General features: G+C 39.7%; 1 protein-coding gene and 1 long non-coding RNA gene across 9 annotated transcripts in view; one reads left to right on the top strand and one right to left on the bottom strand.

Annotated features, from left to right (window-relative positions):
- Positions 1-7,042, top strand: part of PROX1 (prospero homeobox 1) — a 49,593-nt gene extending 42,551 nt beyond the window's left edge. For 6 of the 7 annotated variants that reach the window (XM_033055474.2, XM_033055475.2, XM_033055473.2 and 3 more), the window contains one exon: positions 1,256-7,042. In XM_033055474.2, coding sequence (XP_032911365.1) covers positions 1,256-1,444 — 189 coding nt within the window. In that variant the 3' untranslated portion in view covers positions 1,445-7,042. The remainder of the gene's footprint in view (positions 1-1,255) is intronic. The other variant, XM_033055479.1, reaches the window with a different exon arrangement.
- LOC116994069 overlaps positions 1-18,617 on the bottom strand; it is a 111,183-nt gene that overhangs the window by 20,693 nt on the left and 71,873 nt on the right. For both annotated transcript variants that reach the window (XR_004417409.1, XR_004417408.1), the window contains one exon: positions 14,064-14,175. This is a non-coding gene — a long non-coding RNA (uncharacterized LOC116994069). The remainder of the gene's footprint in view (positions 1-14,063; positions 14,176-18,617) is intronic.

Below are 18,617 nucleotides of genomic sequence, written 5' to 3'. Positions count from 1 at the left end.
TTTGAAAGTGGCTTCTAAAGGGACAAGAAGAAAAGCCTGAAGTACAGAATAAGGAGCTGGCCTTGCTCTGGCAGTGTGATATGAATTCAGTAAAACAGTGAGAGCTGCCCAAGTGTCTGTTTGCCCTGGGAATGGTTCAAGTGGCTCCTAGTGCAGGTCGGAGAACTCCTCTTGCCGGAGGGGATAAAGAATAGCAGTGAGGGAATACTTGCTATTATAAGCATGCTGGCTACTGGCCGGCCGTGTATTAGCAGTTCTAGAGCTGTGAAGCCATATTTCCGTGATAAAAATGGAAAATAATACCTTTATGGAGATTACCTCAACCTTGCAACTGCCCTACAGTTCATTAGAGTGATTGCCTTTGAATCATTTAAGGCAAAGGGTGAGAAGGTGGTGCTGGTGCCTGAGACAACTACTTAGAATGAATTACTAAAATTTGGAGGTAACTGTGGTTTTTAATATTCACCCATTGTTCAGGGGCTTGTGAGAGTGGCACGTTCCTTCTAGCTGGGTGTTTGACTCGTGAAGTGACAGTGACATTTAGAAACCACAAATGAGTTTAAAGCATCCCAGCTCAGAAGCCACTTGGAGCACAATGCACCCAATAAAGAGGTTAGGGTGGTGTTTGTGTGCTCCTGAAAAAGAAGGAAAGACCACAGTGTCTCCTGAGAAAGCCATTTTATGGGGTTCTTGTGCATAACAACCACAGAATTAAGCCACTAGCTGAAGGCTTTCCTGCTTGATTGGTTTTAAACTACAAACAACATTCAGAGATACCCTATTTCTTTGACTGCTTTCAGCACTGGTTGGAACCAAAGTCAAGCACAAAGGTACAAAGGGCTTCCTGTACGTGCATAACTTTTATATGAGTTCTCATATGGAGAGGGGAACGTGGCCATAAATGCACGGGTAAAATATCAAGCAGAGATTTCTTTCCTTAAAGACAATTGTGCTTGTTTCCCCTCCTGCTAATTATATCCTATAAATCCCCTACTCTCCCAACTCAGACAGTAACATTTTGTTACCTACATTCTGTCAGTAGACTTTACAAAGATCTCTAACACATGTTATAAAAGTTATTGCTATAGTACTATATATAACAGCTTTGCATAAGAGAATAGAGGGCTGCCACATTTAGAAAATGCAGGTGCTATGTAAGCCCCTTTCTGAAAGAAAGAACTTAGCTCAGTTTCCTTTGAAGAACCAGAGACTTGAAATTGAAAACTGTATTAATGCCATTGTCTCCTTGTATCAGCAGGTTCCAGAGAGATTCCTGGAAGTGGCTCAGATCACGTTACGGGAGTTTTTCAATGCCATTATCGCAGGCAAAGATGTTGATCCTTCCTGGAAGAAGGCCATATACAAGGTCATCTGTAAGCTGGACAGTGAGGTCCCTGAGATTTTCAAATCCCCAAACTGCCTACAAGAGCTTCTTCATGAGTAGAGAGTTCAGCAGCTATTTATGAATGTATGAAAGTAGCAGTCCCATTCTGATGCCCAAGTCATGTGTGTCTCTATTTTAATTTCATATATATATGTATGGCATACATATATATATGTATATGAAATTAGACTGATCCCTCCTGGATATAAGTTTTCGTTCAGTTCCAAGGGGATGGTTGTTTTACTTCAGCCTTTGGTTTACTTTTGCCCGAGACCCTTAACATTTGAAGAATCAACGGGGTTAATTTTCAGGGAGAAGAGTTTGGAAGCGTGTAAAAGCCTGTCTTAGCAAGTTAGGGCATTATGTTTAAAAATGCTTTGTCAGATTTATTGCTTGCTGCAAAGTGGCATTTTGTCTTGGTGAGACTAATGTCATGGCACAATACTACAGACAATGAAGTTTATATTATGTTTATACTGCTAAAGGTCTGAACTCTGTGGAGTCACTTCATAAGCTTCGAGCTTTTTTATTTGTATTTATATACTTTTTAATCAATAACTAGATTTTGTTTCATACTTCAAAAAATACATCTGTTTTAGGTACTCACTCCAAGAAGTGACACCCAAAAAAGCAAACCCTATGCTTCATGTTTTCCTTATAGAAATGACAGATACCCTGCACCAGTAACCAACATGCCAGGTTCTTGTTATTCTAAATTGCAGCAAGGGATGTTTGCACAAATCAAATACTGTTCTTGCAGGGTTAGGCCAGTAATTCATGCACAATATTGTATCAACCACACTAATTTTGGAATATGGTCAGCTTACTAAAGCGGAAGCATTTCACTCTCCATAGAGTAAAAATGAAACCTTCAACATCATGTATTGCCATGTCTTGGTCTTACTTTAAGTGGCATTAGTCCCTAAATTTATTCTTTTGTTAGTCCATTCTGGCCCCCAAGATCCCCTTTCCAACACACAAAATTTCCTGTCCATATTTGACATCTGTCCTGAAAAGCACTTTTTGAACGATCTTAGATACAGTGGAAGAGTCTTCACCTCACAGTGCTGAGGCAAAGGAAAAAAAAAAAAAGGCTTGTTTGTAGCTATAAAATATAATTAGTCTTTTCCTAATCAGAAGAATAAAAAATTACATTTTCATAAAAATCTAATCAAGCATTATACAAAAATCACAGTGTCCTCCTGGCTATGCAGGGTTCAGATAGCCAAATTGGATTTTTAAAATTACAGTAAGTGCAGCTTTAAAAAAAAAAAAAAAAAAGAGAGAAAGAAAAAAAATCTATTTGAGCAATGTGGCTGCACTTGTCTTCTGAAGCTGGAGCTAGTGGTGACCAAAACCTGAGCTATGACTAGTGTAAAGTCCCTGGTGGATCTGGGTTTGCCTGAATGCTACACCACGATATGACAGAAAGAAAGCAAGCAAGCAAGCTAGCTGCTAGTTCTCATGCTTTCTTCAGTGGCTCTCCTTTTCTCATGTTTTCAGAAAGAAATCGTCTCCAGAAGTTTGGGGGAAGGTTGAATATGCTATGGCACACTGTATTTGTCATTTTCTTTGTCGTCTTTTGTACGGATGCAGTAAGAATTTATTGTTATCATCAATACTATTTTCCCCTACATAATTCAATCTAAATCTAGAGGAAGCTCCTAATTAGCAGTGAATTATATTTAGACCATTGAGGATATTGGTATCTTCTTTATTTTAAAATTACATTTTGACTTTGGAGAGTGAAAGTTTACCCATGTGACTGAAGAGCTGACCTGATCATTGCAATTTCACTTCATTTACAAATACTGCTGATAGACAGAAATGTATGAAAGCAATTATTGTTAGCAGAAAGCCTTAAAAACCTGCTGACTTCAAATTAAACAGCACAATCCTCCGACTCCCTGTCATTCTTTTCAAGCACTGGCAGTATCTGTGGAGTATAGGCAATGCAGACAATAGCATGGGATGAAGTGCCAACATTTTCACTATGCATTAAAAGCAAAACAAATCTTGATCTTAGACTCCCTGAGAGTACCTAATACTGTACGTATCCTTACAGTAGACAGGATTTTTTTTTCTTTCTTTTATTTTCTTACGTTTTATTTTCACTTTATTTTGTTTTCTTTATTTCATTTTTCCTTTTTTTTTTCTGTGTGTGTGCATGATTTGGTAAACATTACACTTCATAAAGATGTAACTCCAATGAATTCTGAAGTAAGAAAGGATGAAAATTGTGTTCATGCACTTTTTTTGATTAATGGGAAGAAGTGGCATAAAATGCTCAAGTTTTAATACAGTAAGTTCATCATTGGCATACCATCAGATGCAAAATATTACTTTGCATTGTTAACTTGGACATAAGAAAGCAAAGCCATACTTTAATCATATTATGTGGACATACTACTAGCTACCATCTCAACCTGTGATTTTACCGTTGCTTTATATTATTATTATTCTATTATTATTCTATTATTATTATTATTAATATTATTATTATTATTTGGCAGCAATGGGATTCACATAATCTAAATAAGTGAAATTGTGTACTCAACACTTGATGTTGTTGCATTTATTTATTTATTTATGGGTAGTATAATCTCAATAGTAAATGAGGCATAGGAATTAGGAATAGAAATTTCATCTTAAAAGCAAAATAAAAACCTCCTTGGTCTGAAAAAGGAATAAATGATAATTTGATCATTTCAGTTATGTGATTTTCCTGCATTTTATAGCCATATTGCCTTTGTGCCTCCCAATTCACCTAAAATTACGAATACATGGCATAGCTTGTACTAAATTCTAAGTAGAATCCAATCCAGTTTCTTTTAAATGATCTCAATATTATTTCACTAAAAATGGCTAAAAGGCAGGAGGCTACTTTTGTTGTAATGCAAGGTTTACATAGGAAAAGAATTTCAAAATCCATGTAGAAACCCCACCTTGCCATTCATTTACTGCTAATTCAGATTTATTTCTGCATATAAACTTGAGGTTATAGTCTGTGCCTAGACCTTAAATGCACCAGCGGAAGGATAAAAAAAATCCTTCAAAATACCAGTTTTTCCCCCACAAGTACAATTGTTCTTGTGCCTTCTGTGGCTTACAATTTTCATCTTTTAAACTTTATTTTTCAATTACTACAGCTGCAATAAACACTGACCTTTTTTTTTTTTTTTTCCCGGCTGTTTGACATAATGTTGATAGCTATGCATATTTTGTGTCTTTTTAAAAATTAAAAAAAATAAAAAAAACAAAGCAGGAGAATACGTTTTTGAAGAAGAGAATTTTTAGAACAGTTTGATAACGCAAATTATTTTTTCTCAATTGTTTGAGCAGCATTCGAGTTTTGAAAATTCTTGTAGAAGCCAATTTTTTGTAACTGTGGTGCAAATCTTGTGTTTTCTTAGCCAGATGAAAAGTAGTATAGAAGCAATATTTCATACGTGACATATGTGCATATACAGATACGTATGTGGTCACACACACAGGACAACATGTGTGGGCATATGTATGTATATTTACACAAAAACACACACACACACAAAAAAAAGATGCGTATGAAGTGAAAAGCTTACCTTTTTCCTATCTAGATTAAGAACCTATTTTAGACATTTGTTATGTTTTGTGAAAAGAATGTTCTATTTGAAACTACAAAACATTTAATTCTTACTGTATCTCTGGTTGTTTAATGGGAACGTTTCACATTTAATGGTAAACACGTGGAAGATGTTAGAATGTAGTAATTATTTAAGGAAGTGTTCACCCATGTATTCCTGAGGTTTGCTTTGTGCCTCTGAGTATTATTTAATTAAAGTGTTTTAAGTTTGCAGAATCTTTGTTACTGTACCAGGTATGTGGGTGAACATTGAAAATCGAGGGGAACTTTTATAAAGCAATGTAAATATTCAACCTTACGGCTGTTCTTGCATAAAGACATAAGATTTTAATAACTACATTCTGAAAACATCTGTTGAATTTATAAGAAACACTACAGTAACTGTGTAGATAGTTGAAAGCATTCTTGAAAATCCAGCTCTCTACTTTTAAAAGTTAAGTCTCTTTCATCAGATGTCAAGGGAATGGGTAATACAGTTTCTGTAAAATTGCAGAATTTTTTTCTATGTATATGAAGTCAGTTAATAGAAAAATGTTTTTTTTCCACAGGTTAATATTAATTAAGAAATAAAGGTGAAGATTTTGTGGCTTTAAAGATAGGATTTTCACCAGCAGCATTGAAAGATTATACATATATATATATACAGAAAGATATATATATATATATTAAAAATGGAAAGTGGTTTACAAAACCCCCAAAATGAGCACTGTACATGAGAAGTGAAAGCAAAAACTATATTTGCCATGTGTATTATATAGCAATCATTGGTGTTAATAGTGCAAATGTTTCCTTCTGGTACCAACTCTGTGTTTGAAAATTCCAATACGCATTGTTTTCAAAAAGCTCCCCTTAAGGAATGTAACTGGTTTATATGAGTAAGCAGTTACTGTATTGCACTTAAATGTTCTGTTGAAGGAAATGCAATTTTGTTTTCTGTAGAACTGTTGGTTGTAAACCATCTATAAACTGAAGATAAAAATGCTCATATTTAGAGCTGGGATGAAAACTGGTATTTAACCTTTGTATCTTCTTAGGAATATCCTTTTTAGTGTATGAAAGGTGGTGGCACTATGACTTTATTCAGTCTTTTCATCTGAGCCACAGTCACCTCTCTCCCAAAGCAGCCACCTTCCAAATGCACAAATACTGGGATATGTAGAAACAAATCTAGAAGAAACAGTGAGCTTACATTTTTCTCTAAAATCCATACCTTCTGCATTAATTGTACCACTTGAGTAAGATAGTAGACAAACACAATAACCATCTCATTACCATATAACATGTAAGAGTCAGAAACTTAAAAAGGAGGGGGAATAAAGCCTCTTTAGGTTGGTTTTAATGCTGCCCAGAAGAGTCAAAGGTTAAGGTTTAAACTGATATTGTCCCAGCCATTACTCATATGTATATAGTTACAAAAGTGACAAAACACTGCCTTTATATTATTTAGCAATATGTTGTAAATAGCATTATTAAGCTCTTTTTTTTGTAATAAAGACCCTTTAATTTGAAGATAGTACAATAACTGAACTGATAAAGTCAATTTTTGATTTTTTTTTATTTTATTTTTTAGCTAGAGGCAATTTCAACTGTGGATTTTTTTGTTGTCGTCTATTGTTCTGAAGACTTTGCATAATTTATTGGTTTAATTTATCCTAATTTATTTGATGAAGGTGTACAATTTTGTATTACCAAGGATGTACTGTAATATTAATTGATGACAAGATAAAACAATAAGACTCCCCTGTCCGTTTGGAAAAAAAAAAAAGGTGCAGTAGACAATTGATTGAAAAAAAGTTACAATTCTAGCTTGGCAGCTACTAAATTTAAGATAAACACAGGAAAAATGTTGGGGGGGTGGATTTTATTTTGTGTGTTTAAAGCTTTTGTATACTCTCCAGACTTTTACCTTTTTGCTTTGTACCACTTAAAGGATACAGTAGTTCAATTGCCTTGTGTGCCTTCCATCTTCTCTAAACTGAATGTATGTGCAGTATATATGCAAGCTTGTGCAAAATAAAATATAAATTACAAGCTCATTGCCATTGTTTACATTTATTTCCAAAAGTTTATGTTGCCCCATGTCAAGAGGTGAACCCCTGAACCGCTCGGCTGTGGCCTGCCTGTGCCTAACACTGTAGTGCTCTGAAGGTTTTCTTTTCCCCTTAGTCCAAATTATTTATTAATGAAACTACAGCCCTCTTGCAAAATGGATATAATGATTTATGGCCTGGGTGTCCTACCTCCAGCACAGCGCCGGTTAAGATAATGAATGTTATTTTGCAATAGTCTATCTGCCAAGGAATAACTCCCTGGAAGAGACCTGTTATGTCTGAGGCATAGACAGCCCTTTAAATTACATGTAGCCAATGTGAGCTATTTTGTTTGTACTGTTTAATCATTTCCTGGGTATACCTGCCACGCTGGTGTCCTGTAACAGGGAGTTCCCCAAACTGGGTGAATGCAGGCATAGTGCTTGCTGAGCTGTGGTGGTTCACATTTGTTACCCCTACCAGCTCGACCTTGTTAATGGTAGTGACCAGATACCATCCTCTGTTCTTTTTGTTCAATCCATCACTCGTGGATTTCTTATGCTTCAAGCTGTGTATTCATCAGCACCACATATAAATACTCTGTTCCTACACAATTCTTCAAAATGTATTTATTCACGGTTTTTCTTTTGCTCTTTGCTGTGTCTGCTGTTTCATATGTATCTTAAAATTTTGGGGTTGAGTGGACCTTTGGTTTACACGATTGTCTGTGTTTCAGATACGAAAGTTCTCTTTTTGGCTTAGAATTGGGGCAGATGGCAGTGAGACTGTAGCTTATTTAGATCACAAAATCCTGCAAGACTCTTCTGATTTTGAAGGAGAAGCATTTAAAAAATACATTTTGATCTGAGGTCATTTATTTTCAGTATCTTCCCTGATTCAGCCTCAGGACACGAGAGCTGGAGCCTGAATCCAGCTTCAGCCTCATTGTAACAACCAAATAAATACTTCATATCTGCAACAGCAGTTAAAACGCCACGTATTTTTATACAACTGGAGGTGCATTTGTTGCATCAACGCCAGGTGTAGAGGAGGTCTGTGGGAGGTCATGAAGTTACATCCACGTTACTAATAGTTATTTAAATGTGAAATCTTCTCTGGTTTCACTGCAAAGAATTTGACTCTCCTTAGTCACATCTATCCAGCATACACATCTATCCAGTACCAAACCAGCATACTAAAATAATTTTTGTCTTAGTTATCAAGACTTAACTAGATGAGGGAGGAGATCGTCCTCAGGTACTCAGTTAAAGAACCAAAGGATCTGAGCTGTGTGGGTAATTGTCAGCTCACTCTGTGCCTCTATCAGTTTTTCTCTCAAATATAGTGGTTCTGTGAAATTCAGAACACTATTTGCCATTTTACCTTGCAGTGGAAAGCACACAGATCTCTAAATAAGAAATCCTAGTTATTGGCATCTCAGAATACTGCAGGAGTTCAGAGCTAGACTGGAACTTGGCAAGTAGTCCCTGTCATTGCAGAGGGCCAAATCAACTTTCCCAGGCTTCAAGCACCCTGAAATGATCCAAGTTCTGCAGATCTGGCCATCTGTGCTTGGAAATCCTCAGTTCCCCTAATACCTGGAATTTTTACAATAAGAAAGATACTATGTTCTAGCTTAAAAATCATAAGGAAGACATGAATTATCCCTGAGCAAGGCAAATAATTGAACAATGTTATGTCACTGAGACCATCACTAGCAACTGGGGTCTTTTACACGTCACATTACTGAGCAGCTGATTGTGGAAGACTGCATTTTGTCATTTGAGAGCCTGAAAGGGTTAATTGCTCTCGTTTTCTTGGTCTGTACACTTATTTATGCCCAGTCTAGGTTGTGCCAACACAATTTCTATGGAGATGATCCCTTCTGATCCAGTCTTCCCTCTTTGTTAGTAGGGAGAGTGGCAGCATACGACTGACTGTGTTTGGGAAATAATGGCAAATACGTCCCTCACTCTTTACAGTGGCTTCCAGTGCTTCCCCAAACTCATCACGGTGACTTTTAAAATATGGCATTGCGTTTGTTTTAAGAACAAAGTATGCAAAATTAAATCTTTGCTGAGTTCTGTTGTTGAATGGGGATGGAGGGCTCCCAGGATGGAGACTGAGCTGCTAGATAAAAAGAGCTGGGGGGTAAGAGGGTTGTTTCCCTGCCTGGTCCAAGTGTTTGACCCTCTGGGCACATTGCAGGGCCTGCCTGTTCTCCCAGCTTTTCAGTGGGCAGGGGCATTTGGAGAAGCTGCCTACTAAAGCTTGATAGATTGGTGGGTGCAGAAAATCCATCAATTGCTACAATGGCCATTTTTGTGGACAGTTTATTAGGACCACAGCCGTACCTGTACCTCAAAGAGATGAAAGAGGTGTCTTTTATTTAAATGTTAAAAAATTTTAGACACCCAAATGGATGCTTGTTGGCTTAGGTTAGCCTGACTCTTTCCAAAGCTACAGAGTAGAGTGAGGCACCGAGTCTCTTTCAGAGAAAGGACCCCCCCACCTCACTCTGCCCAGAGTCTGGGAGGCTGTGATTGCATTTTCGTGAATAAATCCTGGGCGAGTGAACAGTGGTACTTTCCCATTTATTTGGGAATCAGTGTGAAAAAACAAACAAACAAACAAACAAACAAACCAGCTATTTGCTTCACAACAAAACACATGAAAATGAACTGCTGTTCGTACCCAAATGCAGTTAATTGCATGCACAGTTTAATTTTATTCTTTAAAATTAGGCTTAAGGTTGAGTCTCCGTCTAGGCAAAGCAAAATAAAAACCGAGAAAGATGGCACAGATAGCAAAAGAAATACTACTGGCTCCAATGTAAATATGTTTGTGGTTTGCAAGAGACCTGCCAGTCAAGCAGCTGTGGGAGGTAACAGGGGAGAACGCATGAGAGGAAAAAGTCTTGTGGCAACAGTGGCCAGTTTCATTATGGCCACTGCCAGACTGTGAAACAACTCTGGGGGCTTGAAATCCTATTGCCTATTAAAACTGGGCATGACAGCTCTTTTTTATGCTTCACCAACCAGAGATGGAACAGTGTCCTAGGGGAAATAAGGAAAAATATTTATTACAAGTGTTTAACACCTTTTAGTACAAAACAACCCTAATATGCAGCACTCAAGGATAATTCATGCCAGCACATGTAAAACCAAGGGAAATCGTTTATCAGCTCAATAATTTGGTCAGAGCTTTTAAAGGAAGAGATGATGCTCCAGTCAAAACCGTAAGGCCAGATTTCTCTGAAGTGGAGGCACTCTAGATTTTTTTTTATTATTATTTTTACAGTTTCTCAGAAATCCACACAAGGTTCTGACAACACACCCACCCCAGGGACTGCATGCCTGCCTGACTCGGGCTGCAGCCTGGCCATCCGGACCGGGGCTTTACCTGCCCCCAAGCACGGCAGTAGTCGCTGGAGTATTTAGGAAAGCCACAGGACAGTCAGGGCTGGATCTTGAACAACACACGAGGTTTAAACTGCTGCAAAGGCTGGTCTGAAAACCAGCGCTGGTCTCACACCGCAAACAGACTGGAAGCGTAAGGACACGCGGGTCAAGGGGTGCATTTCAAACCTTTCCTGATAAAATGTACGTGTTTGGAAGCGGTGCAATATAAAATGAGCTTTCTTACGCCAACATACGCGTTGTGACTTCCCAGCTTTGGGAGAAACTAGAACTCAGGCGGGGGGAGCTCCACGGGGAATAATTCTCGGGCACTTCCAAAAGGCTGCGCTCAGATCCCTTCCTGCTCCGTGCTCCCCGTTAGCAGGGAGCGAAGCGGAGATGCGGGGTGGTGGCATCGCCCGGGACCCCCGGCAGGGCTGGGACCAGCCCGGTTCAGCAGCCGGGCGGGCGCCCATTAACCCGGGTTATTCATTAACGCTCCCGGCTTCCTCCTGCCTCCGTGCGGGATCTTACCGCGCTGTTTGCCCGGCCGGCTTTCCCGCAACCTGCGGGGGAAGCTGACGAGCCCATCCATGGCAGGGATGTGCCCTGCCCGTCAGTCAGGCTTCTCCTGCCATCGGGAAGAGCCTGCTGCTCAAACGCTGTTTCTACCCTTCCAGAAATTTCCAGAGCGTCCAGCAGCCTTTAGCCGGGGCCAGGGCCGGCTGCTGGTGGCAGGGAAAGGAAAGGTCAAGGTGTGCTGTGGTGGGGCAAGGGGGAGCGCCAGCTCTGCCAGAGAATGACCCTGTGCAAAGGCTGCAGGAGCTCAGGGCAAAGCGGCCCAAAGCCCTTTTGGCACCCGGGAATGCGGGAGGACAGCGGCGGCAGGAGGGGTCTGCACCCCCCGCCACAGCCGTGCCAGTGTCAGGCACCCCTGCCCTTCACCCTGCTCCCTCCCTGCATTTCCAGGTTTCCTTGGGGAGGGAAGCGAGCAGGGGTGGTGGTGCCTTTGACAAGGTGAACGTGGCAGCAGCCCCAGCACACAGGCATGCGTGCTGTCCCCAGCAAAAGACAGCAGCCCAGCGATTCTGGATATAGGGCTACATCCCTTGCAAAATTCAGGATTTGTCCAAAACATGGTACTCTTTTTATATGGATAATATCAGTAATGTGTAATAGCTATTCTTGTTATTATTAACCTTAAGGAACTTTGTTATTCCATAAATATAAATAAAGTGTAGTTATCCTTAAGCTGATTTCAAATGACCTGAAAAGAGGATCAAAAAAAGTGCAAGAGAGCTGTACAGCAGGGGAGAAAATGGTGAGTGGGGGAAGGGGGGTGAGGGTGTTGACTGTAAAAGAAAGAAAATTATCCCAATTCTAGCACTGCTGGAAAAACGTGAAAGTTATTGCCGCACAAAGAACCTCTTGAACTGCTCTGCCTTCCAAAATTTCTACTGCACTCTCTGCAGTTACTTGTGTATGGCAGAAGCAGCATCTTTGTATTATATGAACAGTCTGCTTCATAATCAAATACCATCTGTCGCTACATCTGAACTTGTTTTCAACATCTGTGCGTTCTGGTCTTAACAAAGCTTTAAAAACTAATTCAAAAACTTTCACAGATCACTGACTAAATATGTACATTTACCATCTTTCATATTGGTTTAAAATATTTCTTCTATAGCTGCATCCCCTTGGCTGGGAATAGTTAAGATGTATACACTGAGTTGCTTTATTAAGCTTATTTTCTAATGGCCTTGGGTAGCCAAGTGCAAAAGAGGGACACTTGCTCAGGCACCGAGAGGACCCATCATATTCTTTCTTGGTGCCAATACAGTCCCTTTCTGCCAATGAGAAACCTGAAAGTTGATCAGCTACCATACCCCAATTACTCAAAATGACACTACAGATAAAACTGCAACCAAGGGGAGAATCAACTGTATGGCTTATATGCTGCTAAAGTGTGTCTGAACAAATGGTGAAGTAAAATCATGAGAGCCCTCAGGAGGATAAGTACGTTGTTACTTTGCACATGCTTCAGAAATGTGAAGTACATCTTTACAGAACTTTTGGCCAACCCCCTGGCAGATGTTGACCAGTTTTGCTTATGTATACATCAGTTGCAGAACACTAAAACAGAGATTGGAAATTTTAATTTAGTCAAGGCAGTTGGGCTAAAATGATGGCTTTTGTTGAAACCATTAAATAGAGCTGCCTAATGAAGTACAGTACAGCACTGGCAAACCGAGCCCTGATGAGATGCAGCAGCTTCCAAACTGCAGCCCTGCAAAAGGGAAGAAGGAAGCTTGCAAGTCTTTAACTAAAGTGGAATGGCGACAGCCCTTGTAAAGCTGCGTTTGATTTTGTGTTTGAGGGCAGATGCACTTGTACATTATCGCCCTGACATTTTAACCATTAGTTGGAAATGTGCCGTTGCAGTTCCTGCCATATATTTCTCAATCCTATTTGTTAGAAAGTGAGCTAATAGACAGTGTGATGAAGTGATCATAAATTCACTTTCAAAGGGCATTTGGGTTCAGAGCCTAAAGATTGAATATGGCAAATTCTTAGGCATGGGGAAGAAGGTGGGGGCCAGGAGGGTCATTCTCACTGATGGGTTCAGTGATTGATTCCACTACAGAACTATATTTGCCCTTTACTTGGCTGTTTAACACAGAATGGCTATAATAGGTTCCCGATCCATTATTCCTCTTCTTCCTAGGGTCACTATGAAGTGAAAGAAAATATAACCTTGGCTGTGATAAAATAAACTTTAGCATTATCAGGTGTTTGGAAATTGGAAGGTGTCTGATTGCTTTATATAGGATAGACACAAACACACACACACACAAAGGGTTATAATATAATCCTCCGTGCTGCCTCTGACAAATGGTTATTACTATTTAGTATTGGTTTTTTGCTCATGCAATAATATGGTGTCATGCAAGTCCACACAGCCTTGAATTCTTCTTATTATACACAGCCTTCCAAAAATCACGTGCAGAATGCTGCTCTTTTAATGGTGATTAGTAGCACTTTTTTTTTTTAAAGATAGGTGGCTTAAAACAAAATTTGTTTTGAGAGAAAAAAAATTATCTGAAAGGCAAGATGAAAATGAGTGTTTTAGCACGAGGCAGCCCCAAAATATTTTCAATAATTAGAAGAGACTTATGTTCCATTTCACTGTTTTATGTGTTATATAGTATAGAGCAAGTGCCACTGTAGTTAAGTGTTTGTCAGCATTTCCCTTGTAAATCCTGGTTTTCCAGAGGGTTGCTCTAACTTGCCAATTTCAAATCGCACTGGGCTAACACTCACTATCCACATTGTCAGCCCAGATGCAAATTTCTGTTGTTGTTATTACCAAAAATGAAATCAAGTGAAGCTGCTGGTTTTTAGTTCATGGCAAAAGATGATGGTTGGGAAGGGGGGCATGGTGTTGGCTTGTGTGCTTTTTTTTCCCCTGTTGCTCCTGGTTGGGATTTTGTTGCTGCAATGGTCCGATTCAAATGGGTTTGTTTTGAAAGGGATGTGAAAGGGTATTATTTTGTACACCCCAAAAAGAATAAGTGACACAGAGGGCTCAGGGAGAGAAGAGGGCAGTGTTCTTATCTGGTACAACTTACTCCCAGCCAGGCAGTTGGCATCCAGGGTGCACCTGCTGACCCCTTTCCAGGCTTGGGTGCTGCATCATAAAGGCCTTTACATGCTGATTAATGTCCATTAAGCAGCTGAATCCTGCAAGAAAACACAAAATTAGTTGACTCAGCTGGAGCGACTCCTATGGAGCACAAGAGCAAACCCATGTTTGCTCCTCCCAGCCTTTAGGGACAACTTCTGGGCTCCCTACAGGACCTTATAAACAGAACCACGAAGAGAGGGCCAATCCTTCTTGAACATCTCCAAAGCCTACATGATCCCACAATGGGCACAGGACAGCACAGGACTTTGGGGCTGCAGTCCCAAATATTCTCTGCTTGGCAGTGGAGCAAAGGGGTGCCTTCTCCACTTTTAAATAGTTAAAATTATTTTTCCAACTTAAAAAAAAGAATTCTGAAGCATTACTGTTCTCTTATTGACTGAGTCTTTTACTATTTATCTCCTGAGATAAATAGTACTGAGATGTTCTTGGCTGCTTTCCTCTGTGGGTGTGCAGGGCTACACCTGTGAGGCATAAGCATGTGAATCCAGACTAAAATCAGATTTACACCACTGCAGGGGTGTATCATAAGTGGAGAAACAGGCCTAAGGTCAAAGGTTTGTATTGAGGAGGAGTGCACTTGTAGGTGTTTGCAAATCTAGATGTTTTCTGCGAGTAAAGAAATGGGGAGTCCCTGAGTGAGCAGTTGTCACCAGCTCTGGGGAGGCTAAAAACTGATAATACCACACTCCAGCTGCCTGGAGAAAGACAAGTTAGAGAATAGGTTCATATCACTTGGAAGACACCCACAAATCCTGTAGTACTTTAAAATCAGCTGATGTGACTTGCAGAGCTGGCAGCTGGGGAGTTTATCTTGCTGGGCGGGCTGGGGTGTGGCTGGTGGTATTTTTGGTGCTCTGGACTGAGAGACCAAGGTCAGCAAAAGAGACGATGGCATTAGTAGTGTTACATCAGCTTACATCAGGTGAGGCTGCAGTCTGTGCTCAGTAACAGCAGGTTATCTTTATAAGCCACTGCTCAGGTACCTCCTCCCAAATCTGCCCTAATCAGAGCTACCCCACGCACCACTTCAGCATGGAAAACAAGGTCTGTATTAGTCACACACAGTTTTCCCCACCTGGAAAAAATCTTAGGTAGATTCCACTTGAAAACAAAGGGCAATTCCCTGCCTATTTACTGTTAAGTCAGAATGCTGCTTTTATTCTATATCTGAGCCCCAAATTTCCGTACATTGATGCATTCCACCACAAAATTCAAGCTTCAAGATCAGAGGACCCCAGCTAAATGTCAAGATATTTCCACACAAAAGAAGAACTGGATTTGCCCTCTATGTAAGGCACGCAGCAGATAAAACCAATAATACCTTATCTCCTCCCATGACTTCCTGGCCAGGAGCAGCAGCAATATATATTAAGATATCAATTGACTGTTTATAGGATTAAGTAAGGAATAGCTGAAATCAGTCCTTGCTTTTATTTGAGTTTAATTCATCCAGTCAGAGATCTGTGTGGTAACCACCTATAATAAAGTAATAATAGCAATAATAATAGGGCTTTGCACTTTTACAGCATCTTCCACTGAAAGTTATCTGTGTGCTTCATAAACATTACTCTTGCATCCATTCTTTCAATTCCTCCACTTTCTCCTCATCTTTATCTGTAGAATCTGCAGTAATATGATAGCATGGATGGCCTTACAAATAAACTAAGGCAAGCTGTTACTTCAATGAAATACAGAAAGAGCAAGGTAAAGTTATGTGAAAAATCTGAGGGAAATTCAGTAGGCTAGAGACTGTATATATTCATTTTGCTAACATATTATGTGCTCAGTTAAGGATAAAAGAAAATCCATACATTCTGCTAGGTTCACTGATATTCTTGCATTAAAGGAACATAAATCTACATGCACCACTCAGCATGTCAGGTTTCTGAGACATAAAATGAAGAGGAAGAAAGATATCAATGAAGAAAGTTTGGAAAGACATGGGTTTTATTTCTTTAGAAGAGATAATATTTTATAAAATCTCAGTCTTATGAACACATATTTCACATGTGAGTAAGTCACAGCATTGAAAAGTGGCAGGAGATGTAGGCATGGGGTTGCAATTTGAAAATCCCAAAAAAAGCAGGGCTCATTTCGTCTAGGGTTATAAGGCAACTGGCTCACTAAGCACAGTTATGAGACAAATAAGAAATACTAAAAAATACTGACACAGGTATTGTATTCAGCATCTTGAACTGACTTCAGAACAAGGAAAGATGATGTTATGTTCTCCAGGAAATTCTTCCCTGGAATCTTAGCCTGTGTCCAGTGGAAAACTTCCTAGAGTGAAATGCTCTCCAAGTGGATAGCCATATAGCACTAAGCTTATGGTAATGGCTTCTTCCATGTCAGTGCTTTAGTGTAAAGTGAAAGATAAACACTATTTAAAAGACGAGGACAACACCTGAGAATGCATAAAATTATGCAAACAGGCAGATTTGGGAGAAGAATGCACAGTAAAGATGAGTTTTGTAAATGGAAAGGGCTTCTAAGCAGGAAAATCCCAGGGGTCCATGAGTATCAGAGGCTTTTCCCCTCTTACACTGGATTAGGTTTGAAGATTCTCTCCACAGAGAAACTGGTCCCTTTATGACTAAGTGGTCATTTCCTTTGCTGGGCAAATCCAGGTTTTAATGGAGGAGAGGCATAGATAGCAGAGGGAAAGGGAACAGGCAGTGGACTCCAACGGAGGACCAGGAGAAATAAGAGAACTGTGGTCTGTGCCTCAACTTCTCTCTGCATAAAATATCAACAGCAGGAAGCATCTTCCTGAGCCAAGTGTATTGAGAGGAAATACTTCCAGCTATTACCCCCTCAGTAATTTCATTCTGCCCTCCCCCTCTTCTCAATATGACAGTGACTGTAGCACTAGCCCAGTAATTGGATATTTTTGTGCCTCAAATTCACTGGTATTTAATTTTTATATCAGTCTCAGAACCTATCACATATTTGTTTTGATTTATTCAATATTGATCCTTTCTCTGACTTTCGAGCAGCTATCACCTTCCCCGCCCGTTCCCAGGGAATCTGCCAAGCCAGCAGTTTGTGATTTTGTCATAATACATGTGTTTCATTTGCCGAGTGGCTGTCACAAGCATCTCACAAATGTTACATCCTCTCTTTTTATTCACACGTTCTGTATATTCAGTGTTCCCAGAGATGGGCTTTTCTTGTGTGGAGAAGCAAGGCTTTTTGTATCAGTTTGCAGGATACAAATCTAAACCTGTTTTAGCAGAGAAAGAGGAGCTTTATTTTTGCTGGATTTGAATAAATGCTCTTATCTGGCTTTCCACAATACACTGTGCACACGAGAGCAGAAAAAGACAGCTGACTGAGGCGAACCCAGGGCCACATTTTCTGAAGTGTCGAGGTGGCTTCAGCAGGTTTCACTTTGTTAGCAGTCACTTGCATTTTGCTTGCTCATGGTACACAAGCACGTCCCCATTTCAGAAAATCGGTGTAAAATATTCTAAACTGGTTTCCCCAAATCTTTTCTTTGTTAGTTCTGTGTCTTACTGCTGGGAGTCTTCTACAGTATGGCCATGAGAAGAAGGTCAAATATCACCGGTGTAAACATTTTACTTTTAGGAGTTACTCTCTTCCAAGGAAATACAAAGCAAAGCCCACCAAGCTATGGTAAGAGCACAACCAGCAGATCAAGGGAAGTTTTCATCCTCTTCTATTTGGACCCATCTGGAAGTCAAAGAGGATATTGAGAAACTGGAAAAGTCCCAGTAGAAAGAGACCAGGATCATCAGCACATGAGAAAGATTGAATCAACTGGTCAGATTTAAGAAGGTGAAGAGGAAGCTGGGAAGGGAGATCTCTAGTCACAAAGTCAGTGTTGGAAGGGCAGTCACAAGGACAACTGAGCTGCTTTTCTTGGGAGTGGCAGACAGTGAAACAAGGAGCAACAAAGAATTTTTATCTGTTTATATTTATTTTTATATATTTGTAGCTTTGTGTATTTTTAACATATAGATGTATAGTTTCTAGAATTTTCCTGCACTTTAGAATAGTAGATTACTCTTTCTAACACATTATGTCACATTCTTGAAATTCTATTTAGTCTTATTTCCAAGAAAAGAATTTCTAACAAGGACATCTTGTTTTACACCAGCACTTGGGAGACATAACAAAATATAGGGCGAAGAACCCCTTGGAGTCTCTCCAGTAGGGTAGGTCCCAGGGTGGGTTCCCAGGACAACTGGTCTCTTATTAGATATACTTTCCAGAGATACTAATTAATTAAACTAATAAAATGGTGATAATCTGACACCACAAGTGCTCATAGCTATATTTTGAGCACATGAAGGATTCATTAAAGAGCTGCTCTTCATATCAACCACTTTAATGTTATTTGGAAAGTTTTTCTTTCAATTCCAGGCAACCTAACCACGAGCTGTGGCTCAGAAGATTCAGAGTAGTCAGTAAGGAACACTTACTCACTAGAGGAATAATTTCCTGGTGCAGCAAC

Source organism: Catharus ustulatus, chromosome 3 (assembly GCF_009819885.2).
Source record: "Catharus ustulatus isolate bCatUst1 chromosome 3, bCatUst1.pri.v2, whole genome shotgun sequence".
NCBI classification, from domain to species: domain Eukaryota; kingdom Metazoa; phylum Chordata; class Aves; order Passeriformes; family Turdidae; genus Catharus; species Catharus ustulatus.
This window is presented reverse-complemented; position numbering and strand designations above follow the sequence as displayed.